The 25006-nt window shown below is 19.4% G+C and overlaps 3 protein-coding genes across 6 annotated transcripts; 1 reads left to right on the forward strand and 2 right to left on the reverse strand.

The window, feature by feature from the left end:
• Positions 1–947: 947 nt before the first annotated feature.
• On the forward strand, positions 948–22902 carry AGO1 (protein argonaute-1). 4 transcript variants are annotated; one of them, XM_086912540.1, is made up of 15 exons: positions 948–1571; positions 2347–2562; positions 2634–2785; positions 6442–6558; positions 11687–11824; positions 13519–13799; positions 13870–14176; positions 14266–14488; positions 14559–14706; positions 16243–16506; positions 17313–17631; positions 17959–18310; positions 19031–19364; positions 19459–19658; positions 21640–22902. In XM_086912540.1, exons 4-15 carry the CDS (start codon positions 6447–6449, stop codon positions 21746–21748), a joined length of 2787 nt encoding a protein of 928 aa, XP_086768666.1. In that variant the 5' UTR covers positions 948–1571; positions 2347–2562; positions 2634–2785; positions 6442–6446; the 3' UTR covers positions 21749–22902. The 4 variants fall into 4 exon arrangements, with proteins under 4 accessions (XP_086768666.1, XP_003695068.1, XP_086768673.1 ...); XM_003695020.4 differs by lacking the exon at positions 2347–2562 and having other exon boundaries at positions 959–1571; XM_086912547.1 differs by lacking the exons at positions 948–1571; positions 2347–2562; positions 2634–2785 and adding an exon at positions 2926–3020.
• Positions 4926–5584, reverse strand: LOC147658642 (uncharacterized). The gene has a single exon (XM_086912571.1). It carries the CDS (start codon positions 5582–5584, stop codon positions 5393–5395), a length of 192 nt encoding a protein of 63 aa, XP_086768697.1. The 3' UTR covers positions 4926–5392.
• Positions 4926–8533, reverse strand: mRpL53 (mitochondrial ribosomal protein L53). The gene is made up of 4 exons (XM_003695023.4): positions 8324–8533; positions 6047–6159; positions 5697–5818; positions 4926–5608 (listed from the first exon to the last, which is right to left on the reverse strand). The coding sequence occupies exons 1-3, from the start codon at positions 8467–8469 to the stop codon at positions 5709–5711; spliced, it is 369 nt and encodes a 122-aa protein (XP_003695071.1). The 5' UTR covers positions 8470–8533; the 3' UTR covers positions 4926–5608; positions 5697–5708.
• Positions 22903–25006: the final 2104 nt, after the last annotated feature.

Raw genomic sequence — 25006 nt, forward strand, 5'->3', positions numbered from 1 at the left:
TAAATTTATATATTCACATATAATTTTTATTTTTTGCAATATTTAATCGCGGGAATATAATTAACCAATAGAGATATACTATTTACGACGCATAAACATGTTATTGGCTGACATCGATAATCGATATAGAAAATTGAACATAGTTACTAGTATCATGTCTACACAAAATTTTGTAATTTGTACAGAAAAATGATTTTTATATGAATTTAGTATTTCTTATTCAGACCTTCAAATATATAATATAATTATATTAATATTTTATATTAACAAGTTTATTTTTTATATCATAAAAATTGGCACAATATATATAATCCATGTTATCAGACATTTGTGTGGTTAATTTACAGAGTTTCTCATTGGTCTGTCGATTATGACATCATCCAGGATCGGCTCAAAATAAGAAATTATACATTTTGGATGTAAAATATATATTTTATTTATAAATAATAGTTATTTGACAAATGATAAATTATAAATATTTTTAGTTACACAAAAATTGCAATAAATTAAATTATATCAATCTTAATGCAATTCTGTAATAAAATAATATTACATAAAAATATATTTTAATGATATTATAATTAAATTAAACATTTCAATTATAATTTTTTAAATATTTCGATTGTACAAAAATTATAATTTTTTTCATTATAGATATAAAAAATTATATATTGTTTAAGAATAATTAATTATTAGTTAAAAAATATTTATATGATAAAATAAAATAAAAATAAAAAAGCTTCAATACTGAATTCATATTATATATATTATTAGTATAGATATATTATGTATAGTTTAACTATATATAACAAATAAATAAATTTGAATGCCGTCATATATGCATCATTGTTTGTAAACAAATTTATGAGACAATGATACCTCATTTTATTTACTTGTTACAATCCTGACCACATGAGCATTCGCAATAACTGGTGAATCGAACAAGTAGTGGGGTCTTTCTCGCGGATGTTGATTACTGTTTTGGTGAATGTCGCTAAAACTTACCCGGTAAACTTATGAAAAAACATATTGCGTTTATGAAGCATAAAATATAAAAGTGCATTACAATTATTTACAACAAAAGTTAGAGTATATCGATATTAGTGTCATTACAAAATAAGTGCAAGTATCGCGATAAAATATTATTGTTTTGTGAATCTACTAGCATAAGAGAGATAAGGAGAGTGTAGAGTGTATGCGAGTGCATTTAACATACTCACACAATTGGTATATTCGGCATGTTCGTGTACAATGGCAACCTTGACACTTGGTGATCGTTTTTGGCGGCTTCGTCCCGCTTCTACTGAAATCGTGTTTGGTAGGATCGCGTCGCGAGTGAAAGCAGCAGTGGCCATTCTGTAAAGTCTTTAAGAGTTTGGCAGTAAAGAATCATTAAAACATTTCGCGCTTCAGATTATAATATCTTATTATTCTGTTTGTTTTCGTGATTGTAGTTTCGTTCGTGAAAATGTTCGTATAAACTATTGTTCTTAAAGGAAACATATCACACAACAAAATCACATCAAATATTTTGCGCATATACTGGAAATTAAGAAAAATAAACAGTTAAGGTTAGAAAATAATAAAAATAAATAAATAGATCATATTATATTTAATAAATTATATTATATTTAATATTTAAAAAATCTTTCAAGGAAATTTTATTTGTACAAAATTTATGTTTATTAATTCTTTCTTATAACGTTTTGTACAATTGGTTCGACGATTTAATTTTTTTATTTGTCGCTAGCAATGAAAATAAAATACACTACATAATTGTATCGATATTTGTATATATATATGATCCTAAATTGTATGTATATGTAAACATATGTGAAAGTAAAATAATTCTTATTTTCAAGTAAATTTAAAAAAATTTGTGAATTTATCTCATGAAAAAACCAAATTGCTTCAATTAATTACAAAAAAATATTAAAAAAAAAACAATATTTTTTTTATCATACATTAAACAAGAATAAAAAAATAGTACTAATTAAAGTTTTGAACTGATGCACGTATGGAAATATTTTTATGAAATAATTTTTTTTTTATTTTTTATTAATACAAAATTTATAAATTTTTTATATAAAATATACGTATATTCTGAGAAATAAATAATGAATTATTGTATAGATAAAAGAAATATTTTTATTTTTATAATGTATTTGCGATTTAACATAAATCTATTACCCTTTCTAAATTTTTAATTTTTGGTAAATTAATATGCGCAGAATTTAAAAAAAATTTCATAAACTTATAAAATTTTTAATCAATAAGAATAAAAGTTAATAACATCGCTATTGTTAATATGTTTAATCAAATTTGATGATTTGTTTTATATTTTAGCTATATATACGTAAACATTAATGACTATTTAAAGAATTTATGTATTTTAAATTAATATAATTCATTGTTATTGATATCTATTGTGAATATAAATCAAATACAATATAATTTTCTTACAACTTTTGAATACATATAATACTTTCATTATTCTGAAAATACGTATTTGTTAAACAACATGAAAAATAAATTTTATGTGATATGTATATTTTTATATAGGTAATTAATTATTATTATGTGTAATAAATTATTGTTATATATTTCATCACGGAAGATGTATCTTTTTACAGTGCTATATATAAAATAACTATTACATAGTTAATACATAAACAGCACCACGTGAAGTTAATAAGAAAAATAAAAAAGGACAATGTTTATGTGAATATCAAGAGTGCTTGACTATTTTACATATTATAAATCGAATACTACTTCTATAAAATAGGTGAGTTTTTAAATTGTACTATATATATTTAATTGTATTTATATTTCATATCAGCAATTTAATCAGTATTATAGTAGTTTAATTTATTTAAAAATAATTAAGCTATAAGAAAAATAATAATAATAAATCGTTAAAAATAGAAAAATTAAAGAATATAGGAATTATATAGCATAAGTCTATACAAAAGATAGATTATATGTTCTATATGAAGAAGAATGAGAAGAAGAATAAAGAGGTAAGAAATAAATTGTATGCGTATGCATCACAACATATTTATATTTAATTTTAATTTAAATTTAAATTATAGCATTTTCAATTTACGCTGTTATATAAAAAAATTGATAATATATACATAAATATATATTATAAAAACATTTTTAAATAATTGTGAATTGAAATTATAAATGTCATTAATTTTATTATTAAATTTTTATTAAAATCTAAATAGAGATACTAATATTTATACATTAATATTATAAATTGTATTTATATAATTTCATAATTAAGTATAATTAAAATTATTAAATTTTTTTAAATTATTCAATTTATCTATTGATTATATAAAATAATAATAATAAATATAATATCGATATATATTATAATTTATGAAGTAATTTATAATTTATATTAATTTTTTTTTATTATAGTTGCACACAGGTATGTATAGGATGTAGAGAGAGAAAGAGAGGGAGAGAGAGAGAGGGAGGGAGGGAGGGAGAGAGAGAGAGAGAGAGAGAGAGAGAGAGAGAGAGAGAGAGAGAGAGAGAATAGACGCATATACACACATATATATATATATAAAGAATATAAATTTAGAAAAAATTAAATAAGCTTAAATAAGTTTAATTTATTAATATTTATCAATTCATTAATATCTAATTATTTTTAATGTGACAGATTTTAAAATAGAAAATAAATATGTAATATTAGATTGCTAGAATTTCTTTCTATTATCTTTGCTTAAATACAATGTAAACTTCTATCTTTAAAGATTTTTTTTATCTTATAAAAAAAAGAAGAATTGTATGAAACATCATTTCATTAATCATAATAACTTGTTTTTCCTTTTTTGTATTTATATAAAATTTTTACATACGTACATTATATTACGATAGAATTATAATACATAAAAAATACAAGCAAATTGTACTTCAATAAAATTTTTTTTTATTTTTCATTCATAATATTATTATTTATTTATAATTATATAAAATTATATTTAATAATAAATAAACACTTTTTATATACAACATATTTAATTATAATAAATTGTTTATTAATTTTATTAATCATTGACATTAAAAAATCGTAATTATTCTATATATAATGTATATTTCATATGTATAAAAAATTGTTAAATTTTAATTATAAATATATATTTATGCAATATCTTGTAGACAAATTTTTTTTTAATTAATAATAAATAGAAATTGTTATAAAAATAAAGGAAAATGTAAAAATAACAAATTGCTAAAAAAAATATTTAAATAAATGCAAATATAAATTTATATTTATACAAATAATTATTATGAAAAGAATAAAATAAAGAAAAAAATAAAAATTTTTATAGTAAAACAGTAACAGAAACTTGATTAAATTTTTAAAAACGTAAAATATAAAATATTTTTATATGATTTGAGAGTTTTCAATATTAATTTAATGATTTAAAAAAATAATAATTATACAGGTATATTTGATGTTTCAATATGATAATGTAAGTACATATTTAATAATTTTTTAAAATAAATAAATATATATATATATATGTGATCAAAGTATGAAAATTATGATTTCTATGATCTTTCATTTATTTTACAAAAAATATTCTATTTTATATTTTTATATTTTATTATTATGTTTTATCACAATATTTTTTTTTTTATATAATTTTTAATTCTAAATAATATTTTCACAAAATAATTGTGAATTATTAAAAATACAAGTAAATTATGTATATATATTTATTGAAAAATTATATTTTGATAATTATATAAAATTATTGCTTAAAATTATAGATGTCTCATAATTTTATTGCTAAATATATCTTATGATAGACTTAATAATATGAAATATATGTAGATATATTCTTATATACTGTATTTCAATATATATATCAAAAGCAGGAGGGTTAGACATTATATTCGTATTTCATTAATTTTTTATTATTAAATATTAAACAATCTTTATTACATTAAAAATATTGTTTAATGTTTACTAAAATTATGAAAATATAATTATAAACTTCGCAATATAAGTTAATTTCAAAGCGTACGTTCAAAACACATAAAATTAATGAATTATGATAAAAACAATATATATAATTATTAAATGAATATTTCAAATAATTGAAAATATATTCAAATTACATAATATTTTATATAAGATATTAATTAATTACAATATATTTTGTTATAATTTTTTTTAGTTACAAGAAAAATTCTATAGATCTTTATATTTACAATTTATAGAAAATATACAGAAAAATTATAATTATTACAATATAATCTTAACAAATTTTAATATATATAATATATATAACTAAATGTAAATTAATATTTTTTCTATATGAATATGAATTACATTTTTTTTGTAAACAACATGATACATTTATTCTACAGGTTTCAATGTAATAAATCTTGAAAGAATAAATGCAACTAAAAATGTTCCTGCTACAAAGCAGGCAACGAAAATATACCATGTTTCTTCATCAAATACATCAGTAAAAGCTGGAACTTGATTATAAAGTGTATCAATCAATTTCATATTATAATTTTTATTATTTGAAGTATGACTTGCCATTTTAAAAATAAATTATTTCTTATGCTGCAAAAATTCAATGTTTTTTAAAACTTGATTAGGAAGAAGAAAAATAATTGAATAATCAAAATTATATTATTAAAAAAAGAATCACTTTTTTTGAATCTTAATCTTCAGATTCACATGGAGACAAAGGTGTGATGTGTTTGTTGTAAAGTTCCAAAAGATTTAAAGATGTCAAGTTTGCACATTTGCATACTATTTTATCACCAGATACTAAAAGATATAAAAATATCAAATTTGTTTCTAAAAAGATCTTTTAAAATTTAATTGTAATTTTAGTTATTGTATTTACTTTATACTATTATTTATTTTTAAAATATTATGAAAATATAATTAAGTTCTGATTATAAATTTTTTTATTTCAAATCTTTATATTAGACATAAAAATGATACAAATCATTAATTAAGTATTTTTAAGTAAAAAAGTGTTGTAATACTCACACAAATTAAACGTAATTATGGGTTCAGATAAATCAGAGACAATGCATGGTTTTACAATACAACGTGGATTTGTTGCAATAATCTTTGGAGTTGTAATGTGAAACAGAAAATCTCTGTAAATATAATACATATAGAAATGTTTATTATAATGTATAATATTAAATCATTATTTTTTAAATTCAACTCTTTATTTATAATAAAAAGTAAATAAAAGGAAAAATTATTATTAAGATAATATATTTCATAATGAAAAAGTATTTAATTTATTTTATATATTATTATATATTATATATAATATATATATAATAATATTATATATTATTTTATATATTTATTATATATATAGTAATATTGAAAATTTTTGCATTATTTTTTATTTTTTATTCTATTTTCAGAAAAAATGGCACAATTAAAGCAGCAACTTCCACTTCAAATGCCAGACTTAAGTAGTCTTCGTATAACTACAGCTGTTTCTATGCTTGGTAAAGCATATGGATGTGGACAATGTAGTGGTAAGTTCTTCAATTAAGAATTTTTTCAATAAAAAAATATAATAATTTTAAAGTGATTAAAGTATTAAGAAAATTATTTATTATGTATTAATATATATTTATAATTAAAAAATTAATAAAAAAAGTATTATATCAATAGTTTAAGAATCCAAAATATTTAAATATATACACAAAAAAAATTTAAATAAGAAAAAAAAAAGAATTTTAAATAAATATCAATTAAACAAAAATTTGTGTATTTTTTTTATCTAATTTCTAGTAAATATTAAAATTTTAGAATACAATTCAATTCAAAAATATTCAATCAATTAAATATTTTAGTAAAATATTTCAATTAAACTTATAAAGTTGAAGTTGACAATGAATTTTTTCATATTTTTCAAATTTTTTTTAAGCAATTTATATTTTAAGCAATTGTATTGTAAATTTGATTTGTAAATAATAAAAAGTTTGATTTTTTAAAATAAAATAGATATTTATATTTGTTTCAAATAAATATATTGATCTAAATTTTTTTTAAACTATATATTTATTTCAAATAAAAATAAATAATATTTATTAATGAAATTTAGGTTCACTTTATAAGACTAGATTATTAATTAGAATAGATTTAGAAAAAAATTACAAAATATAAATAATTTATATTAGTATTTTGTATTCATAATATTAATTCAATTTAAAAACGCATTTTATAATAAAATTAGTATCAATCAATATTTAGAAATAATTAATAAAAAAATTAATGAAATACAAGCAAAATAATAGAAATATTTATACATATTTTATGTAATTATAAATATTAGAAATTTTAAATTCACGATTAAATTTAAAATTGTATTAATTAAAATCATCATGTCAATAATTATTTAACATTACTTATTCAAATTTCAAATGAATTAAAATAATGAATTGTCAAACTGTAACTATATAAAAGAATTATAGAAAAAGAAATTTTTTATGTAAAATAAAAATATTTTAGATAAATATTAAAATTATATATATATAATTATACAAATAAAAATTTATACTTTTTATATAAATATAAAGTGTAAATATTTAGATATCACTCTGTTAAAAAAATTAAAAAAAATCTTTTAATTCAATATATTATAATTCAATATGATATAACTATAATAATATTATTATAACAAATCAAATAAATTTTATCGTTATTTTTAATAATTTTATAATATACACTATAATCCTATATAATACCTTGTATAATCGCATTTAAAACTCAATTATATCCTTTTTGAATTGTATAAAAAATAAGAAATTACATTTCACGTTTATACCAATTTTCAATATAAATATTCAAAGTTAATTTTCATATTATAACTTTCATTATAATAATATTAATTATTGAAATTTTCTAAAAATACTGATGTCGTCTGCTAGTTACTAGAAATTTCACATTGCACATGCGTACAATATTGACGTCATTAAACTAACCAACTTTTTACAATAAACGTAAAGTAATCGTTACTTATTGAAATAATATTTGTAATTATAAAAAAAACTATTATAATATTTTCAAAATGAAACATTTTAAAGAAAAGATAAAAAAATAACGCAAATATTTCGTTTTATACTATGAAAATAATTTAAAATATATTAAATTGATATATTTATATATGTTAATTTTTATATACAAAAAATTATAATGTATTATTTTTTTTAATATAAAATCAAAATAAAAAATATATACTATGATTAATTTTTAATAAAATATATATAAATATAGTAAACAAAATTTTGTACTAACCTTGCTTCCAAGGCTTTATCATGAAAGGGATCGAATTTTATATCAATTGATTTAACTGGTTTTAAAGATAAAGTTCTCAAATGCTTTGCTATTGCACTTATTATTCCTTTTGAACGTGTACGAGTTCCATTGAAAGGGATCGACATTTCGGAAATCGAGCACGCAATCGCATGCAGTGCATATCACCAACAGTAGCAATCTAGGGGATATAGTTTGATGCAGTGTAACCAATATAACCAAAAATTTATTATTAAACTATAAAATTATTATAAAAATACAATATGTTAAAATAAAATAAAATATAAAAGAATTTTTTAAACTACTATATTATATTTGAAATTTAATTTTTTAATAATTTTGAAATATTGTAATTTAATATTGAAAATGTTACTAACATGTATTATATTATTGATGTTTTATAAATTTATCGTACATTGTTTATATAATACTTACTAATATTATTATTCAAAAATTGAAAATTAAAATAATTTAGAAAATAATGATAATGCTAAGAATTATTAATTATCGTTTTATTATTTATACTCTGATTGGTCAAGATAAGATCAATCGAAATCAAGTTGGTGGCAGCCATTGCAGGAGGCAGTCTCGTTCGCAGTGTGTATTGTGGAGAAGTGTGTTGTGTGGTCAGTGGGTTTTGTGTTAAATTTTTTACTTATTTATTAGTGGTTATCTGGTCTTTTTCACCGTCAGCTGCAAAAATGTATCCTGTAGGGCAGCGTGAGTATCTTGCTGCGATTATTTTTTTTTTATAACATTTTAAAATATTTCAAAATAGGCTTTTATGTATCTCGAAGCAAGAACAGAATTTCAATGCTTGACTAAATCTGATCCTTTGTTTTCATTTGATTATTTTGAAGTAATCAGAATCCTTTGGATTTATGCATGTGCTAATACAATTCTTTCATAGCAATAAGTTGAAGTTTAAGAAATCGAGGAAAATTTAAAATATGACCTCGAGTGAACCTCGTTCAACAGGCACAATGTGTCGTCACTCTGATCCGTCAATGCACGGATAATGTATGAGCACATATGTATATAAATCTATTACTAATGTATTTTTATTACTTATAATATTTTTAATATATTATTTTATTATTATATTAGAATAAATTAAATTAAAAATTAAGATTTTCAATATTTTTATAATAATATAACTAACTTTTTGTTCTTACTATGTTATTAATATTTTTGAATTTTACTAATTTATATAAGATTTTTATAAATAATTCCTATATATTTATTTGTAATTTTTATTATATTTTTTTTTAATTGATATTATATTTTTAATTTACTGAGTATGAATTATTTAATGCTATGTTATAATAAAAAAATATGAAACAATATTATTAATGAAACAATATTAAGTTTTAAATATTAAATATTATATAATATTATATAAATTTAAATATTATATTGATATTAAAAAATTACAAAATAATAAATAATTTTTGAATGAATATTTTTTTTGTCCTAAATTAAAAATTATTTTATAAAAACTCAAAATTATAAATATTTGTATTGATATATTTAAAAATCTTCACTTATATTCTTCAATTAAATCTATAAATTAAAATATTATTTTTTATTAATAAGTTTTGAAAATAATAGATTTTAATAGATTTTTATAATATAATTTTGAACATGTATTAAAATTATTTTTAATTCAGAATTTATTAATTTTTTAATAATTTAAATTATTTTAAAGAGAAATCATCTCTATAAATTTATTATATAAAAAAAAAATATTTTAATTAAATAATATTAATATAACAATAATGAATTAGTTAATAATAAAATATTGATAAAATATTTTATTCTATTTAAAAAAAGCAAAATTAAAAAAAAGCTAAAAATTCTTCAAAATTAATTGCATTTAAACTGATTAATTATTTATCTTATTTAATTTAGAAAAAAAGAAATAAGCTATTTATATACAATTTAAAAAAAATAGTTTATATTGTTTATATGTATATGAGATATTTAATAATTGAGAAATATTTAATAATTGAGAAAAATTATAATTTTATTCCAAGTAAAATAGAAAAAAATGATACAGGAAAATTATCCATTGTTATTATATTCTATCATATGAATATATTTTTTTTCTATACATGTATTGATACAGTTGCAATATGCATTTGCATTTTTTAAAAATATTTTATTATAATAATATATATAATATATATATAATATATATAAATATTTATAAAAAATGCATAAATAAAATGTATAATTACAATATTTCTTTCATATATTTTTTGTTACTTTTCATTATATTGTTTAATTTATACTTTCATTTAAAAATTACATATTTTACAATGAATATTTATTTATTTAATTTCATTTTTCTTAAAAAATATATTTTATTTCTTTTAAATTTTTTTAAAAAAGTTTAATTAAGTAAATGTGATAACTAAAATATCAATGAAGATAGATTATGTAAAAGATTTTTAAAGAATAAAGCGTATTTATAATTTATTTCATTAGACAACATAAAAGAAAATTATATATATATAGATAATTGTTTAAAAATGCTGAATATCTGATGTAATAAACAGTGTCAAAAATTTATGAAAATATTTGAAATGTCATGAAGCATTTATGCATTTGTTTGTTATACATTTGTTAAAGAGATACTTAAAATTAATTTTTATCTTGAAAAATATTTTTGAAATTGAAATGAATTTTCAATGATTTTTCTATATATCATTTTATATATAAAATGATGCAAAAAATAAATTTATGAAAAAAAAAAAAAGAAATAATTTGCATTTACATTGCTGTATCTGTAAAAAAAAATTATATAGTAATATAATTTAAGAGTAATGAAGTATATTAAACAGAATGAAATTTTTTTGTTTTTTTTTATTTGCAGTTTAGATAGAGTTCATCTTAGTTATTAAATACATCCTGCGTAAAATATTCCATATAAAAAGTAAAAAAACTAAAAACTCTTTAACTATTAACCAATAAATTCATTTCCTTCATGGAATTATAGAATGTAATAAATGTAATAAAATTTATTTGAAATATTGAATTTTTTTTATTCTATAAAGTTAAAAAATTATAGCAGATAATACTCTTCTCGACAATAATTTCAGATTTATATTTTTTTATAAGATACTTATAAAAAAAAATTTTATAATTTTGTAATATTTTTTAATATTTCATTTTAAAAATATATTAAAAATATATAATATATTTTTTAATATATCAATTCATTTCATTTTATTATATTTCCAAATGTTCTTAATATAAATATATATAGTATTTATAATCATAAATTATTAAATTAAATATTTAATATATTAATATTTAATTAAATATATAATTTTATTTCAGCTCCCCCACCTGGACCCACAACAAGTTCTTCTGTTGGAGCAGCTGGAGCAACTGGAAGCAGTGTTGTAGCTTCTAGTTCTTTAGGGCTTGTTTCCACACAACAAACACACACTCCTCCTCAACCTCCTGAACTGCCAAGTAAGATTTTAAAAATTATTTTATCTTTAACAACAGAAAAAAACGTTGATTTTAATCAGTATATTAAAATGGATATCAAAAGTATGATACAAAAAATATTTATTTTAAACTCATTTATAATATATAATTATTAACAATATATAATAATTTTATTTTTTTAATTAATCAATAATATATAAAACCTATGTTCTGTTATATTTTTGAATGTTTATATTCTGTTATATTTGTGAATTATAAAAATAAAAAAATTAAAAAAATAAAAAACATTATTGTCACATTTTTATTTATTTATAATTTTATATCATTAAAAATCAATATTTCTTATAATATAATAATAAAATTATTATTATTATGATATAAACTATATAAATTTATAAACTAAATAAATTTTGCATGCAAAATTTATTTAAATAGAATATGAAATTTAATTTTGTTGGAATTTGAATTTCTTTTTATTAAAATTTTATCATAATTATTATTTAATAGAATTATATACATCATATTCTTTATTTATTTAAAATAGTAATCAGATGTAAAAAGTTGATATGTTATATGATAAATTATTTTTAATCAAAACACATGAGAATCATCAAATAAAATTCTATTTAAATATAATGGAATATTATTAATTATAATTTATTTAAAATTATTTATGTGATATATATATTTTTATAAAAAAATAATTATTAATAAAATAGTTTAATATAAAAATTCAGATAAAGAATAGAAATATTAAGGAAATTCTTCAATATTTTATATACTGTATTAAAAAATAATAATTTTAACCAAACTATCTTTTAGTACTAAATTTAAATAAAATATATAATGGTGATGTAAAATTGTTTTTATTTTTTATTGTTACTTTGATATATAAAAAAAAAAATTAAGTATATTTATTTTATTATCAATTTATCATGTAATTCAATATATTTATTATGATTTGGATAATTATATATATATATATGTATGTATGTTTGGATAATTTTCAATTATCTTTGAGTAATATGAGCATTAAAGCTAAAAACAGTCAAAATATATTTTTCTAATATACTTTTTGCCCCTGTAATATATTATTACTAATTAGTTTCTTAATTTTGAATAGTAACTAAAGTAATCAATAAATTTTTTTGTATATATAGATAAAAAAAATTAAATTTGTTTTAATATATACAATGAATAAATACAAATTTTTTTAAATAAAAGAAATACAAAATTGAGCTGACAATTTTTTTTTTTAGGTATTCAAATTGCTTTGTTGATTCTAATATTAATAATTATTAACATGTATTATCTTTAATTAATTTTTTGAAAATATGGATCAAAATAAATCCAGATTGTGCATCAAGAATTAACTAAAAATACTGACTAAAATATAACTGAAATAAAAATATACAAGATATACATATAATTTTTTTCTAAAAGTTATGTTACAAAATTAATCTAAATTGATGTATTATTATTTTAGTTTTAAAAAATTTATCATATTTTTTATCTTATTTTAAAATAATAAGAAATATGACTTTTTTAAATATTATTATATTTAAATATTTTATAGTTAACTACAATAATTATAATTATTTATAGTAATAGTATATAGTAAATAGAGGATAAAGTTAAGAAAATAAATTAATCTTAATAATGACATAAGTTAATTTTGAAACAAAAAAAAAAGGATATTAAATATATATTTACAGTGTTTTCATGTCCTCGGAGACCAAATATAGGACGTGAAGGCAGGCCAATTGTCTTAAGAGCTAATCACTTCCAAATAACAATGCCACGTGGTTATGTGCACCATTATGATATTAATATTCAACCTGATAAATGTCCTCGTAAAGTTAATAGAGAAATAATAGAAACAATGGTTCATGCATATACCAAAATATTTGGAACTCTTAAGCCTGTATTTGATGGAAGAAATAATTTATATACAAGGGACCCCTTGCCTATTGGTACTGATAAAATAGAATTAGAAGTAAGTATAATAAAAAGTAAGATATGTATTTTTTTCTTTTAAGATTTATTTTTTAATATTAATTTTTTAGGTAACACTGCCTGGTGAGGGTAAAGATAGAGTTTTCAGAGTTGTGATAAAGTGGTTGGCTCAAGTTTCACTATTTGCATTAGAAGAAGCTTTAGAAGGACGAACAAGACAAATTCCATATGATGCTATACTTGCTTTAGATGTTGTAATGAGGCATTTACCATCTATGACATATACTCCAGTAGGTAGATCATTCTTTAGCACACCAGATGGATATTATCATCCATTAGGTGGTGGAAGAGAAGTTTGGTTTGGTTTTCATCAATCAGTTAGGCCATCTCAATGGAAAATGATGTTAAATATTGATGGTAAATATATAAGATATATTAAAATATAATCTAATTAAAATACAATATAATATAAAAATAATTTTCATGTATATTTAATTATGTTATAGTATCTGCAACTGCATTTTATAAAGCACAACCTGTCATAGAATTTATGTGTGAAGTATTAGACATTCGAGATATAGGAGACCAAAAAAGACCTTTAACAGATTCTCAACGGGTTAAATTTACCAAAGAAATTAAAGGACTTAAAATTGAAATCACACATTGTGGAACAATGAGACGAAAATACAGAGTGTGTAATGTTACACGTAAACCTGCTCAAATGCAATCGTAAGTATACTTAAAAGTAATTGTAATATATGTATAATGTATATATTTATAATATTTGTGAAAATTTTAGATTCCCATTACAATTAGAAAATGGACAAACAGTTGAATGTACAGTTGCAAAATATTTCTTAGATAAGTATAAAATGAAGTTACGTCATCCATATCTTCCATGTCTTCAAGTTGGACAGGAACATAAACATACATATTTGCCACTTGAGGTTTGTTTTTAGTAATTTTCTAAATTCAATTAGTAATTTTAAAACATTTGTAATGTTTGTTTTCATTGAATATTTTTAAATTATTATAATATAATATAAATTTTTTAAGCAAAAATAATAAAAAAAATGTACTAATCTTTCATTCTTTTTATAAGATAAATAATGTTAATCTATTTTTAACATATTGCTTTGAAATTTTTCAAAATTGTAAAGAGAAATATTACGTTCTTATTTATCATTACACAATGCTATATGATCTTATTTATAGATGAGATTTTAATGTATCTATTTTTATCATTATATTAGATCTATCAAAAATAATTAAATAGATTCACGTTTCTTTCAAAAAAATTTTTTTTTAAATTTCTTAATATATACTTATTGATATGTCAAGATTTATTAATAATTTTCTTAATATGTGTTTCTATTCTTAAATGACATTCTTAAGTACATGAATTATTTGTAAATATAATATGTGAACATAATTAATTTAAATTATAATCAAATGTAATTAATAATTATAATAGTTAATAATTGTGTATTTAATTCTTGGGAAGTTGTAGTGAATCTTAATAATATAAATTATATAATATTATTTTTAGCATATAATTTTTATGATCTTCTAAGAATTAAATTTATTATATTGTTTTATTATCTGATGTTTGAAAATAAGTTATGCTTGATTGTTGTTATTACAAATGAATTAATTAAATTTAATTAATTAGTTTAATTAATTATAACTATAAAATTAAGAATGAAAAAATAAAATAAATAGAAAATTTAGATGATTTTAAAAATGATTTTAAAAATTGAAATAAATATGAATATTAACATAAAAAAATATCTACTGAAGTTTATTTTCTAAGTTATAAATAATATAATTTTGCTTTTTAAAATTAAACTAATTCTATCTTCATTACATTCTATTCTATTTAATGCAAAATTAAATTGTTTATGATTTAATAAATAAACTTCAATTGATATTTTTGCAACATTTGTTTTATTTTATTTTATTCAGAAATTATTAAACATAATTTATAATTAATATTATAATTATAATTTTTATTTATATTTAAATTTATTTTTTTATTTTGTTCAATTATTCTATATACTCTTATACATAGAATAAATATATATGGAACATCTTTGGATTATTCTAGAGATTGAACAAATTCAAAAATTTATATATGAAATGGTATTTATTAAGTTAAAATCAATTTAAGTTATTCTTTTTTTTTTATTTTATCTTCGTTTCGCTTCATTTAACGTAAATTTTAATTGTTTATAACATAATAAATTAACTTCAACTGATATTTCTGTATATCAACTTTTTGTTTGTTTTACTTTCTAAATTCGATTTTTCAAAGTCTATCAATATATTAATATTTTGTATATATTAGAAATTTTTTTGGATATTACTTTACAATTATATAATTATATAATATTATATAATATAAAATATAAAATATAATATACATATATATATTACTATATATATATAATTTTTAACATATTTTTATATATATATGTTATTAGGTCTGCAATATTGTTGCTGGGCAACGTTGTATCAAAAAATTGACTGATATGCAGACTTCTACTATGATAAAAGCTACAGCTCGTTCTGCTCCAGATCGCGAAAGAGAAATAAATAATTTAGTTAGAAGAGCTGATTTTAATAATGATTCATATGTTCAAGAATTTGGTTTGACAATATCAAACAATATGATGGAAGTTAGAGGTCGTGTTCTACCTCCACCCAAACTACAGTACGGAGGGCGCGTAAGTTCCCTCAGTGGACAGGTGAGAAACTTCCAACTTAATCAGTCAGGTCTAGACAAATCACACATTTGCAGAAGTCCTTATTTTTTTGAGAAATTTATTAATTATCTGCTTATGTACTTGAAAATATAAAAATAAAATTCTTGCAATCATCATGTAATCTATAATGAAAATTTTAACTAAATTTCTTTCTATTATTTTTACAAACTTTTTTTATTAAAATAAGAATCTTAATAAATATGATTTTACATGATGGAATGAAATTTTTTTCAAAAGTAGTAATAAAATAGTAAATTTAACTTTTTCTATTATTAAAATATATTTAAAATTTAATAAAATGAAATTGTGCCAAATGAATGCATGAGTTTTAGACCTGGTTGATTTTGATGTGGACTGTTATTGTAATGAAAACAAATTATTTTTATAAACAACAAAATCAATATTATTTCAAATATTATTCTTTAAAAAGAAATTTTCTTTTATTTAATATAATTTGCATTACATTTACAGTCCAATATCTTAGTTATTATTTGATGCTCAGTTTCGTTCCATGCAGTAATGAAATAAAATAGATTCTTATTTATTTTGATTTATGATCCTAGTTTTTTTATGTACTTTTATTTATATTATTTTTATAAATAATATTTATGTAACTTTTTGAATTAAAAAGAAATAAAAATAGAAAAGTAATGATTGCATGGATTGTATAGAAACTCTGGTGCATCTTTTTTATTTATTTATTATGATTTAAAGTGTATATCATGATATTCAACGATATATATCTTTTTTTTCTTTTCTTTCTTTTTTTTTTTTTTTTTGTGCAAAAGACGAAACAACAAGCTATACCTAATGGTGGTGTTTGGGATATGCGTGGAAAGCAATTTTTCACGGGTGTGGAAATTAGAGTTTGGGCAATTGCCTGTTTTGCTCCACAAAGAACTGTACGAGATGACGCAATACGTAATTTTATAGCACAATTACAAAGAATAAGCAATGATGCTGGGATGCCAATTATTGGGCAACCATGTTTTTGTAAATATGCTACTGGGCCAGATCAAGTAGAGCCCATGTTTAGATATTTAAAAGCAACATTTTCATCATTACAACTTGTTTGTGTTATATTACCTGGAAAAACGCCTGTATATGGTAATTATATATGTTATATTTTACATAATATAATAAAATACAATTTTCATGTAATGCTGTTTGTATAATATATAAAATATAATAAAATATAATTCCATATTACTCTTGATAAATTAATTTCATAATAGATATTTTTTACTAAAAATATTCATATATAACTTATTTTATTATATTTTGTTATATATAATTTGTTTATATAGAATTCAATGTAATTATTATTCCATATTCTATATTATATATAATGAAATATTCGTATATAAGATTATATATATATAGTATTGATAATATATTATTTTACATATATTATATATTCTATTTTGCTTACAGCTGAAGTTAAAAGAGTAGGAGATACATTATTGGGTATGGCAACGCAATGTGTACAAGCAAAAAATGTTAATAAAACATCACCACAAACGTTGTCAAATTTATGTTTAAAAATTAATGTAAAATTAGGTGGTATTAATAGTATTCTAGTACCCACTATTAGACCAAAAGTATTTGATGAACCTGTTATATTTTTTGGAGCTGATGTGACTCATCCACCTGCTGGAGATAATAAAAAACCTAGCATAGCTGCAGTAGTTGCCAGTATGGATGCACATCCATCTCGATATGCAGCTACTGTTAGAGTTCAACAACATAGACAAGAAATTATTCAAGAACTTAGTTCAATGGTGAGGTAAGTAAATTGTTCTATAAATTTTAATTTGTTCTATAAATATATATAATTTTAATAATAAATTAATTTATTTAGTTTAAAAATATATATGATTCTTAAAAATTTTGCATGAAATATATATATAAATATATATAATAATAATTTATATGTTAATAAAAAAATATTATATAGCTAATAAATATTTTGAACAAATTAAACTTTTATAAGTAAACAAAAACCATCAAAAATTTCAAGAATTTAATTTTTTAAAATAAAGTAATAAAACATAAATTAATAAATAAATAATAATAAAATAAGATATTTAATTTTTAGATAATTAAAGATATTATATTAACCCTCGGTCACTGGATGCTTGAGCAGCGACGCGGGGTTCAAATGCCGAATCATTTTGATCTATACTGAAAATTGTAAAACTTATGTAGTTTATACTTTTTATCTATATTAAGTAAGAAGCAAAAAAATGAAAATTTGTTAGGAAGAATCATTATTAATGAATTTTTTTTATTTTAAACAATTAATATTTTTTTTAATTTTTTAATTTTGAGCATTGAATATCTCTTTTACAATTCAACATATATAACATAAATTTAATTGTAAAGAAAAAGCTAAATTCCTTTTCATATACATAAACATAAAAAATTTTATATAAATTTTATTAACTTTAATATGAAATAGATATTGTATTTAGATAAAAATAATTATATATTAATTTTTTTTAAGGGAACTTCTTCTTATGTTCTACAAAAGCACCGGAGGATATAAACCGCTCAGGATAATTCTTTATCGTGATGGTGTCTCAGAAGGTCAATTTCTTCATGTTCTGCAACACGAGCTAACTGCCATTCGTGAAGCTTGTATTAAACTTGAAGCTGAATATAGACCTGGAATAACATTCGTTGTCGTCCAAAAAAGACATCACACTCGCTTATTTTGTTCAGAAAAAAGAGATCAAAGCGGTAAAAGCGGAAATATACCTGCGGGTACGACAGTTGATGTTTGTATAACGCATCCAACTGAATTTGATTTTTATTTATGTAGTCATCAAGGTATCCAGGTAAAAAAATTTAATCATATGATTCTCTTTGTTTTATTTATATGTAAATATATTAAATGTATTAATATAAATAATACATTTACTTTTATTACAGGGCACGTCACGACCATCACATTATCATGTTTTATGGGATGATAATCGTTTTGAAAGTGATGAATTACAGTCTCTAACTTATCAATTATGTCACACATATGTCAGATGTACGAGATCTGTTAGTATACCTGCACCTGCATATTATGCTCATCTTGTAGCATTCCGAGCCAGATATCATTTGGTAGAAAAAGAGCATGATAGGTAAGTAAAAATTCCATATGATTTTTTTTTAATTATAAAATAATAATTAATAGTAATAAAAAATGATAACATTTATCTTATGAACATTTCGATCTTGAAAATTTAATATATATAATGGAGAATTTGAAAATTAAAATTCTGAGATAAATTAAATATTCTGAGATAAAAAATTTAATGTTTTTTTCTGAAATAAAAAATCATTCATTTTAATTAATTTAGCATGAAAAGTATTAAAATTTATATAATTATATTTGTTTTTGATAAAAAATAAAAAAAATAATTTATAAATTTCCATTTAAAAATATTTAAAAAAAAAATAATATAAATTCTAATTTTTTTTTTAAGTTTATGAATTGAATTTAATAATATAATAAATTAATACATTATTCAATTAAATTCATAATTGCATGAAAAAGGATCAATATTTTTTAATTTTTCGTTATATTTTCAGAAATATAAAAAAAACGTACATATTTATATTTATATTTATTGATGCTATTTATTAATCAATTTTTTTATTGTAGAAAAATATCATCAAAGAATATATATATATATATATATATATATATATATATATATATATATATATTAACATTTAAATTCAAATTAATTAATCAATTTGCTTATTATTATTTTTTATAAGAAACTAGAAAATATTTTTTTTTATTTTATGGCTTTGTTATTATGAAGACTGATCTTATTTTTTATTTATAAATATTATTGCATTTTTTAATTATATAAAAATTTCTGATTATACATGAAAGATGAATTTAAAACATGAAAAACGAAAAATAAATAATTGAAAAAGCTATATAATCATATATATATATATAATGAATGAATATGAAAATTCATAAAACTTATTGAAAAATTATCCCATTAATTATTATAAGATATAATTTATATACAAAAATAAAATACGTATATATTTATAAATCTAGAATCAATATTAAGCATTTAACAAATAACCATTATGATTGGCTTAATTATTAATCGTGTTTAACAATTAAAATAGCCATTTTTTGGTGATTTCAATTAAATCTATTATGATTTTTTGATTAGTTTTTTAATCATAATCATAATCTGATTATAAATTTTAATTTTATTTATATTGAATATATTCTGTTTAAAAGTATAGCAGTAAAAACTTTTTTTATTTATATTTTTTATTTATATATCATTATATATTTGATATAATGTTTTGTATTGCAGTAATTGTTTAGTTTGTTTCAAACAAATTATTTAAAGTAATAATCTCTGATATTTTATATAAACTTCTTTTTTATTTTTATGTTTTGAATCTACATTTATTATTATAACATTGTATATGTATATGTTGTATTTTTACATATAACATTTTGTTTATAAAGTTTCATGAAAATAAATTTTTATTAATTAAATAATATTCTTTTTAAGTTTATATAATATTTCAATAATAGAGTATTTAAAAAAAATAAAATATCAGTAAATAAAAACAAAATAAATAAATTAATATGTACCATTAATTTAAGCAAATTAAGTTTATTCAAATATTTATTTTTGTTTGTGAAATTTGTGAAATGAACATATTTATTTTACATAAATTTTACATAAATTAAGATTAAGATTACAATAGATATTATTCAAAAACTATATGTATACATGTATATTATAAAATTATTATATATATTTAATTTGATTATTAATAAATTTTGAGTATATTTATTTAAGATTAATTTGGACATTTTTTTCTTAAAAAAAAAAAAAAAACTTAAAATATTATATTTTAAAAGTAAAGAATTTCATAAATTATATTTATGTAATTTATTTTAGTTTACTATAAAATATTTATAAAATTTATTTATAAAATATTTATAAAGTTTTTTATTTTAGGAACATGGTTTTATAGATATATATATTTTATATATTAATTTATTATGTGCTGGTTTTTCTATTTATTATTTTTTAAATATATTCCTATATATATATTTTTTTTTTGCAGTGGAGAAGGATCTCACCAATCTGGCTGCAGTGAAGACAGAACACCAGGTGCAATGGCAAGAGCTATCACAGTTCATGCAAATACAAAGCGGGTTATGTACTTTGCATAATTTTCTTTTGAATTTTTCTTATACACATGCAATTGATATAAAAATCATCATATCTTATACGAAGATATTTCTAGACTATTTAAATATTAGACAATCTTCTTGAGTGGTCAATTTTTTTTGCTTATTTTTATAATCAAATATGTCGAAAATATAGCTAAAATATGTCAAATAATTTTTTATTAAGCTTGGTTTTTTTCTTTTTTTTATGTTCTATTTAATATATTGTCGATTAGGTTTTAGGCAAATTTTCTAACATTTTAGTAAGTAGGTATTAAAAGAGGTGCTTTTAGTTAATCATGTTTTAGATTGATGCAGCTTGACCAGTGTGTCGTTTTATGATAAAGATCACACGAATAAATAATATAAGAAATCAGCTGCCGTGGATATTACGCTTATTTCTTTTTTTTAGAGGTTAAATTTCCTCTAGCATTTGTAGAATACAAAAATATTACATTAAAACATAAATTCATGATTGTATAAATCGCTTTGCAAGACTGTTATCTTGTTGTTTATATGTAGTTATATCATTTGATCAGTCATTTTTTATATAAAAAAAAAAATAAAAAAAAATAAAAAAAAATTAGATTTCCAAGTCATATGAGGATAAAATATTAGCATGTATATCCTATCTTCATGCTTAAGCATATTTGTTATTATGCAATTATGATTCTATAATGATTCTATCTTATGACATTATGATTCTTTATAAATATCATATCTTTCATGTCTATCATATTTATCATAAGCATTAAAAAATTTGGCCACATCAAGTAATGAATTGTCAATCAAGATAATATATCTAATTTAATATTATAAATTGAAAATCCAGAAGTACATATTTTATTCTATTTGGTTTAATTGTACTATTTTTTGCATGTGGAATGAGAATTATGATAGCTTGAACTGTGGTACTTTATTCATATCAACTATACATTAACATAACATTTTGACAAAGGTAAATGAATACCTTTTATCTGGTGTTTCAAATACGCAACATTATCTCTTCAGGCAAGACAAGTACTTTTAAGTGAAATCTTTATGGCATTAGATTCGGGTTAATAACTAACGCCCCATCAACGCAGAAAATAATTCAGATAAGAATAGAATAGGGATAATTCAACTAATGCAAAATAAATCAGAAATATAATATGAAATTATTAGGATAAGATTTATTTTATTTGTTGTAAAACGAAAATTTTAAGGTCCTCAAGTTTTTATTTAAAAAAATTCATCATTTATGATTCATCTACAAATTGAATCTATTTAAATGGAACAATAATCTTAATTGATACAATAATTGTATTAAGAGCCTTGCAAGTAACTACAATCTAGAGGCAATAGATAGGATAATAAAGTGTATAAATATGCCGTGCCCCATAAATTGTTTATTATATATTGTTAGAATCATTAATACACTAAAAAAAAATTTTTGATTTTCATTGTTTTACGTATAAGATTTAAATATTACGCAATCTTTTAAAATTATAATTTTATTTTATTAAATAAAGACAGTATTAATAATCACTAAATATCATATCATTAAATGATTGAATAAAATAAAAGATTGTGAAATTCAAATTCTTGATAAATATATTCAAATGAAATTTGATTTAATGTAAAAAAACAATTTATAAATAGACAATAAAAACAAATTTTAGTCTAATGTTTGATATTTTAATAAAGATTCTAAACAAAATAAGAGAAAAATCGTTTTAAAACTATTAATATTAGTAAAATTTGGATAATAGTGTAAGTTGGTATTTAAAATTTGTAGAACTTTGTGCATTAATGATTCTAATTTTAGATTTACAAGTGATACAATGTTAATATTATCTTGGAAAGTATGAAAAGGACCTTAATCTATCAATAATATTTATTCTAGTTATTAAATTTAAGTCCATAATGTAGGCTATCACTTATAACATTTAATACCTAGTTTCTGACTTTTGACAGATTAGGTAACTTGTTATGTATGGTTTGAGTAAAAGAGTGTAATTCTTGAATACTATTTACAAGAAAAGTTAGGCAGATGAATCAATTTCAAACAATTGAAGGCAGCAGATAAGCAAATGCATAAAATCGGTATGCAAATTGAAAAAAATTGCAATTTCCGATTAATGATTAAAAAAATAAACAAAAATTTATTGTCCGTAAGGGTGTGAAGGTACCAAAATATAGAATGCGAAAATAATGCTTAAATAATGATGAATTACGAAATCCATTTTAATCGTAATAAGGTCGACGATTAGAATTAAGTCAATAACAATTGCAAAACATTGCAGTGTAAATATATATAATCGGTGCGCAAGTAAATACCAAAATTGAAAAGATATTAAAAAAATAAACTAAAGCATTGTCATGAAATCATATAATTCAAGAAAAGCATTCATTATTCAATTACTCACATTTCATATCTTAAAATAAATAATTCGTTATGTAGTGATATTTTTCTTTCAAAGTTTGTGATGGCATTTGATATTTTCCTGCGCCCGATCAAAAACTAGCCTCCATTTGTAAATATACCTCAGTAATTTATCTATACATCACTATCCCATTTAGTAAATAATGCTCGATGGGCAATAGGTGGAATGGTTACAAAGATTTTTGTAATTTTTATTTTAATTAGATGAATTAAGATATTAGTTTATATATATATATATATATATTGTTTAATGATCTTTTAAATCTCGTATAAAAAATTGCACTGAAAAGAAAAAAATGCCGATTGGAGTTCAGTTTTGATAATATACATGAATTTATGCAGCGCGTCGTAAACTTGTACCTAAAAAAAAGCATGTGGCAATTTAAAAAAAATCTTCAAAGAAACGGGTTTATGAAATAAACATTATTTAGTGCGTAATAAAAATAACCGGATCTATTCACAAAGCAGAAGAATTTACTTCCTACCACGAGTCCCAGACATTTTAATGTAAGGCAAATAATTTATATTTGTATACCTATATTATAAATATTATGTATGTGTATATATATATATATATATATATTTGCATATATATATATATCTTAGTATACATATATATATATGCATATTTGAAGATTAACTGTATTGCATTTGTTAACAAATGCCGTGTGCAAAGAATACATATGAATTATGCAACAATTCCAGGAATAAGATGACGTTAAACATCCTTGTATTTTGAAGAGCTTTACGGGTTACATCGTAATTAATTATATTTGCAAGTGATCAATTTTCATAATTAATTAATAAGCTATATTATCTTTAAAAAAGATATCCAT

The sequence above is a fragment of the Apis florea genome, unplaced genomic scaffold (assembly GCF_048593485.1).
Source record: "Apis florea isolate Af1SG1 unplaced genomic scaffold, ASM4859348v1 contig_1794_pilon, whole genome shotgun sequence".
In the NCBI taxonomy this organism is placed as follows: domain Eukaryota; kingdom Metazoa; phylum Arthropoda; class Insecta; order Hymenoptera; family Apidae; genus Apis; species Apis florea.

What these genes read in the sequence shown, in the direction of transcription:
- LOC147658642 (XM_086912571.1), bottom strand. Translation starts at nt 5,584, where the DNA reads ATGGCAAGTCATACTTCAAATAATAAAAATTATAATATGAAATTGATT.
- AGO1 (XM_086912540.1), top strand. Translation starts at nt 6,447, where the DNA reads ATGGCACAATTAAAGCAGCAACTTCCACTTCAAATGCCAGACTTAAGT. An exon ending in ATACATATTTGCCACTTGAG is followed by an intron (nt 14,707 to 16,242) that starts GTTTGTTTTTAG and finishes ATATGTTATTAG; the next exon opens with GTCTGCAATATTGTTGCTGG. An exon ending in GTAGAAAAAGAGCATGATAG is followed by an intron (nt 19,659 to 21,639) that starts GTAAGTAAAAAT and finishes TTTTTTTTGCAG; the next exon opens with TGGAGAAGGATCTCACCAAT.
- mRpL53 (XM_003695023.4), bottom strand. Translation starts at nt 8,469, where the DNA reads ATGTCGATCCCTTTCAATGGAACTCGTACACGTTCAAAAGGAATAATA. An exon ending in GATAAAGCCTTGGAAGCAAG is followed by an intron (nt 6,160 to 8,323) that starts GTTAGTACAAAA and finishes TTATATTTACAG; the next exon opens with AGATTTTCTGTTTCACATTA. An exon ending in CATAATTACGTTTAATTTGT is followed by an intron (nt 5,819 to 6,046) that starts GTGAGTATTACA and finishes TATATCTTTTAG; the next exon opens with TATCTGGTGATAAAATAGTA.